The following is a 6209-nucleotide window of genomic DNA, read 5'->3' as shown; positions in this document are numbered from 1 at the left end:
TGTGTGTGTGGGGAGGGGGTTGCAACGGGAGGGAAGGGGGGTCCCAAGGGTGAAGAGGACGCGCTGGCCTTTTTTGTTGGTTTGTTTTCCTCCTTATTTAAAAAAAAAAATAATAATAATTTGCTGCCTAGTCATCTTCATCGGTTTTCTGCTTCTTGGGATCGACGTCGTCGTCCTGGGGGGAAAGCAAAGCCGTCAGAAGAGGGGACTGGGAGCAGGGCTGCCAGGGGGGGCTGGCGAGAGCCACATCAAGGCAGGCAGTGAGGCAGGAGAGGGTTTCGGGTCCCTCTCCCACCTCAGGAACAAGGACAGAGCAACGCAAGCGTTTCCCCCCTCCTGCAAAATCCTCTCCCGCAGCCAGCTCGGGGAGCCCCTGAGCACCCCCGCCCTGGCCCGCCATGAGCACCCTGGGGCTCCCCACCCCAGGGCCAGAGGCTCCGCGCAGGCAGAGCGGACACCCCACTAACCAGGCCAGCGTATAAACGGAACTGGGCTGCCTCCCCGGAGAGGCACGGGGAGTGCACAGGCAGGGCGTTCCATCCTACCTCTCAGCTCTCAGCTGCCCGTTTGCCTGTGGCTCCCTCAGCTTCGTCATCTTCATCACCTCCTCACCTCAGCTGCCCGTTTGCCTTCCCTCCGCTCTCCCTCAGCTTCGTCATCTTCATCACCGTCCTCCTCCTCACCTGCATGGAGAAGAAGGGGAGGAACGTGAGACCCTCTCGGAGGGTTACAGCACCACACACCTCCTCTCTGGGTTTAATTCTGGCCAGCCCCACGCTGCAATGTCCGGTGTCCCGTCTTCCCAGCTGGCACAGCCCCTGCTCAGGACAGCAGGCACCCGGGGACACGGGGGCTTTTGAGGCATCCCCCAACTGACTTGACCCACCAAAGGGGAAATAAGGATTGGCAGCATCGAGTCGGCTCACACCGCGTTTGTAGCGCAGGCAACAGGACGAGAAAACCAGCACCTACCACGAGTGCCAAAATCACAGCAAAAGGGGGGGGCAGGGGGGAGGAAAAAACTCTTTCTAGTGGCTGCTCCGCCTAACCGCTCCAGATTACTTCTGCTTCCCTTCGCAGCTATTAGTCCATCTTTAATGAGTTAAGAGAGCCAGAACGCATTAGTTCTGAGTCAGAACACTTTCTAATTATCAGAACGGCAAACAAACGCTACCAACTTATCTTACAGCCAGAGAGGAGGATGAGCAGAGAGCTCTGGGCTTTGACCCACTTTGAGCTCAAATAGGCCAGTGGATCAGAACGACAGAGTGCATCGCCTTCAGCCAGTTTTGGGGGTTCGGGGGCACGACCAGAGGCCCCAGAGGAGGAACAACCTCTCGGCTGCCGAGACGCGTCCTTGTATAACAGGAGACCCTACTAAAACTTAGGCCGTTAAGGCCAGTAAGCTGGCTTTAACCCACCGCCACGGGCCACACATATAGACAGCCGAGGGGATTAAGGTCAGCCCATCCTGCCTTCCCCTCTCCTTTCCCCAGTGTGTGCCCAGCCACGGCGCAGCCCATGCGGTGGGAAGGGCCAAGATTATCTCCCAGCAATGGATCAACACCCCGGCAGCCATCACATGCACCGGGCCAGCCGGTCAGGTGACAGCGCCAAGCTGATTGGGAGCATTTTTAGTTCTTTGAGCTGCTTTAAGCAAAGCAAATAATGAGATGGGATGGGGAGAAGGGTGAGAAAAATATACCCTCAAGCTCCCCTCTGCTGTCAAACTCCAGGATGGAGTTTGGCTGCAAGTGTTGGGGAAAAAAAAAAAGCTGACGCAAGTTGCACGTGCTGCCTTTAAATCTCTCCGGCAGCGTTCAGCTGCTCAGGTGCATCTCTCGGGCAGGGATCACCCGATGGCAACGGGCACGGATGGACAGAGCCCGTGCGGGATCCCGGCGAGGCGTTCACGCCTCCAAGCACTGCGTGCCAAATTCTGCCTGCGCTCGGCGAGCTGGGAAGAGCGGGACTGGCACTGCGGGACCGACGATCCCCGGGCTTGTCACAGCAGTATCCAAGCAACACTTCCACCCTGCACACGTGCGCCTGCGGCACACGCATCCCCCTCCTGCCTGAGGGGAGCAGGGAGAGACAAGTATTCCCCCTCTTCCACCCCGAAGCAGGGTTGGAGGTAGATGAGCTCAGGACAGCACACGGCAGCACTGTGCTCTGTCCCCAAGGGTTAAAATCCCAAGTATGAACAAGGCCACAATTTCCAGTTTTTCCCCTAGTGAGCCAGTTCCTACCAAAGGGCACGACAGACAGCAGGCTGCTGAGAGCAGAGCGCTACCCCAAAGGAGGCAGCTTTCCCTGCTTACACTGTCTGAATAGACGCTGGCCTAAAGGTCATTAGATTTCCAGCCCTGTCCCTGTCTCCCAAAACTAGCCAACAGGTTAGTAGGTCAGCACGTAAAACAAAAATTCACAGGGGATTAGCCTAGTAACAGCTAATCAAGGGCCCCAAGTTCATTTCAGCATAACAAGAATGGTTTTCTCCCAGCCTTAACGAGTGATAAAAATAAACAATGTTATTCATCCAAGTAGATCCTGGGAAAAAAATAATAGCGGGGAGGGTGAGAAGTGATTCGGCAAGTCACTGCTGGATTTCTGGTCGCTGCTGCCAAAACCCACTTCCAGGCTGGGTCAGGTCAGGAAACAGGGAAGGACAGGGAGATGTGGGGCACTGCAGACAGGGAAGGTTCAAAGCAAGCCTGTCCGCTCCCGTTGGAGGAGCGGGGAAGAGCTGCAGGTTCATCTGCCCACTTCCACATGGCACCCAGCCTGGGAAAGGGCTGGGAGAGGGGACCACATCAGCCTCTGAGCATGCTGGTCCACAGCAGCTGCTCCATGAACAAGGATGGTGACTTATCCCTCGTGCCAAGGAACGGCCATCCAGGGCTGTCGCTGTCCCACCAGCCGGCACTCGCGTCTGCGGCAGCCGTTGCGATCACAAGAGTCAAGGGCGGGTTTTACTACTCGCACGGAAGGGCTAATGCGCTTATTCAGTGCCGCGGTACGGTGCCGCCTGGCCAGAGGAGGGAAGAAGGAAGGAATCTGCCCTCAACCTGCTGGAAGGCATTCAAGGCTGACTTCACTCCCAGCACCGGTGGCCTGGGCGAGCAAGGAAGGACTGAGCCCGGCTGGCGAGAGCTCTCCTCTGCTTCCCGGGAGTCTGCTGCCCAGGGCAGGACGCAGCCGTGGGATGGGGGCGGGGGGAACAGAGAAAGTTACCATCACCCTCTTCCTCCTCGTCCTCTTCCTCACCACCTTCCTCTTCCTCTTCGTCTACTTCGTTGTCAGCCTCCTGCTCTCCGTTTTCCTCGTTCTCCTTGGCAAGACAAAACATCACTTAAAAAAATGCACTGGGGAAGGGAGAAGGGGGAAAAAAGACGTTCAGCAGAAGTGCGCGTCCCCACCTTTCCTGCCTAAAGCAAGGCACCAGGCCGCCAGAGCCCCCGGCGCGCATCCCGCTTCCTGCCTGCCTCCACACGACACAGGGAGCCCAGGCACGAAGGATCAAGTCTAGAGTAACTGGGGGCTGCAGCTTTGAGGCCAAGACAAAGACTGCAAAGGCTCTTGTGACACATTGAAATGCAGAGCGAATTTCCCCCAGCATGTTAAAAATAGGAAGCCAACCAGTTTACTTGTACACAGTGTGTTTCCCCGCTCAACTAATTGCAACACTGTAAACCTAGTGTTCGGGTTTTTTTTTCCCCTCCTTTTCCAGTGCCTAGGAAGGAGGTGGCACTGGACACAACCTCACAGGGCTTTCGGGGAGGGGATCCAAGCCCAGCCCTTCCTTTCTGCACACACATGAACTGCCCACAGGCTCAGGAGCGTCTGATGAACCTGAAGCCCCAAAGGCTCGAGGGCTCCGCACAGTGGAGTGCTGCCATTTGGAGGGGTCCCCTCTCAGGCAGGGCTGGGGACAAGCTCGCAGCAAAAGCCAGAAGGGGAGGAAAATAAAAAGGCGTTGGCATAAGGGCTGCCTCTCCCTGCAGATCTTAGCCATACTCACAGCGTTGCCGTTGGCCGGTGCATCTCTGCCATTTTCTGTTTCTTCAACAACTTCCTTCTTCTCTTTTAGATCCTGGAAGGAGCAGAAAAGCAGAGAAGTCACCCCGATTCCAGGTGCCTGGGTCAGAGAAGCTGCAGATCAGGTGTGAAAACCACAGTCCGAGAGAGAGCAGGAGCTGGTTTCTCTTCACACCGATTTGCTCTGTGATTTGGTCGCCACGTTCTGGCTCCTCCTTGGGAACGGGAGAGCGTGGGGGCGAATCTCAATCCAAGTCAGCCTTGCCAGAGACAAGCTATCTTAAAAAGAGACTGCTCTGTTTCACCTCTGAGCTCCCAAACACACAGAGCTGGCCGCCTGCATATGCTCAACAGCAGCAGAGCTGGCTGATTGCCCATCTTAGCACAGTCCACGCAAGCTCCTGCAATGCCATGGAGAGCCGGCAGCCCCGTCCAACGTACGGGCTCCGCCGCCCCAGGGCTGCGGACGTCCACGGCTGCTCGGTACCTTCGCAGCAGGAACAAATCCCAGGGACTCGTTAGCAAAGACTGCGGTCCCTGCCCTGCCTGAAGGAAAATCATACGGCAAATATTAGACGCCTGGCCTTTCTCGCAGCGGCAGAGGAGACTCCAGGATCCAGCTCGCAGCTTTAAGTGTAACAGGATGGGGTGGGGGAAGAAGTCTATTTTTACACTGCTCCAAGAGCCGTGCCTGGCTAGTTCGGTTCAAATCTCCACCGCGAGCAGAGCGGTGTGTGTTTTTGCTATTGATCACTGTCAAAATGTCATGCCAAGCCTCGGCAAACAGGCTGAGAGGATCCAACTTTATGTTCCCGCATAACGAACACTTGGATTTAACACTGGCATCTCTGCTTGCATCCTCCTCCCCTTCTGTTCCTCCATCAGCTGGAGCGAGATCCTTCAGCACAAGGAGCGTTACCCCAGCCAAGGAAAGCAGAGAGGCCCTTCCCCGGGGCCAGCAGCACAGCCACACAGCCGGCTTCAGCAGCGACCGCGAGGTGTTTAGAAGTTGCTGGCAGCTCCCTACTTCGCTGCAGCGGCGGCAAGCGGCTTTGCCCCCCTCCCGCCTGCTCTTTGCGGCTGCCTCGGCAGCCCGCAGCGAGCGGGCACTTTCACTCCTGCTGAGCCACTGTCACTTCCTCGTGGGAACACCGGCGGGTAACAGCACGGCCCTGGCCCTGCTAGTGTGACCGTTGCTCCGTTTTGGGAGGGTTTCTGCTGCCCTGCAGGCTGCTTAGGCGAGACAGTGCAGGGGTTTTAAACCACCAGGCTATTTAAACTGCTCAGACCCAGAAGGGCACGCACAGATGCTGTTACCGGAGACACCCAGGCTGCCAGCGCACCGAGGAAAGACTTCCTTTGGAAGCAAGCTTTGGGGCGACTACACCTGTTGATCGAACCTCACCTAGTCAAGCCAGCATCCCAGGAGTCTGGGGTAAAACAAAAACCACAAGCTCCCGCCTCCTTTCACTGCTCACATACGAATCCCAGGCCATCTCCTCCACACTGCCCAGTTCCACCACAGTTCTACACCGTCAGCGGCTCCCTGCTCCCCCGTTTCCCAGAGGCTGATCAGAACCATTTAACCTCTCGCGCACCATCGCGCTGCTGCGTTCTGCAACCGTTGCCTCGCATCAGGCAAACAGGCACGAGGGCGACAAAGCATTTCCTAAGTTAAACACCAAGCAAATCAAGCAGTCAGAGTTTCCACATCTCGCTGCGCCCGACCATTCTCTTCAAAGAGAGTCCTTCACAAAACGTAAGCGATTCTCCCGGTGAAGGAACAACTCATTCTTGGGGATTTTCGCTGGACCGATCTCCAGCCCTGACCTTTCCCGCACCACTGAAGATGCTCTCAGTTTAACGACCATCGGGATGCCAGGTCATGAAGCCTGTGCTAGCAACAGGGTTGCAGAAAGGACCACAGCTTCTCCCTTTCCCCAGGCCCCCTCCAACACAAACAGACAGATGTGTACAGCAGCCTCCAAACGAGGAGTCCGTGCAGCAGGACTGCTTTAGCTCCAAAGCTTTGACAGAGCCTCTAATTATAGGTGTGGCGAGGCTGTTTGTCCATAAAATAGCGATGGTGTTTAGTCATACACCAACTGCCCGGGAAGCTCTACCTTCGCTCCCGCTCTGCTCCCAGGGCGCGAGCGCCAGCAACTGCCCGT

The 6209-nt window shown here is 56.6% G+C and overlaps 1 protein-coding gene across 1 annotated transcript in view; it reads right to left on the bottom strand.

Annotated features, from left to right (window-relative positions):
• Positions 1–6: 6 nt before the first annotated feature.
• PTMA (prothymosin, alpha) overlaps positions 7–6209 on the bottom strand; it is a 74697-nt gene continuing 68494 nt past the window's right edge. Inside the window, exons 2-6 of the mRNA XM_009282446.2 lie at positions 4480–4584; positions 4022–4138; positions 3241–3328; positions 605–683; positions 7–175 (exon numbers count right to left, since the gene is read on the bottom strand). Of these exons, the coding sequence (XP_009280721.1) occupies positions 94–175; positions 605–683; positions 3241–3328; positions 4022–4138; positions 4480–4584 (471 nt within the window). The 3' untranslated portion in view covers positions 7–93. The remainder of the gene's footprint in view (positions 176–604; positions 684–3240; positions 3329–4021; positions 4139–4479; positions 4585–6209) is intronic.

This window comes from Aptenodytes forsteri, unplaced genomic scaffold (genome assembly GCF_000699145.1).
Source record: "Aptenodytes forsteri isolate BGI_AS27 unplaced genomic scaffold, ASM69914v1 Scaffold404, whole genome shotgun sequence".
NCBI lineage: Eukaryota > Metazoa > Chordata > Aves > Sphenisciformes > Spheniscidae > Aptenodytes > Aptenodytes forsteri.
Note: the sequence above shows the minus strand (reverse complement) of the source record. Positions and strands in the feature narration are given on the sequence as shown.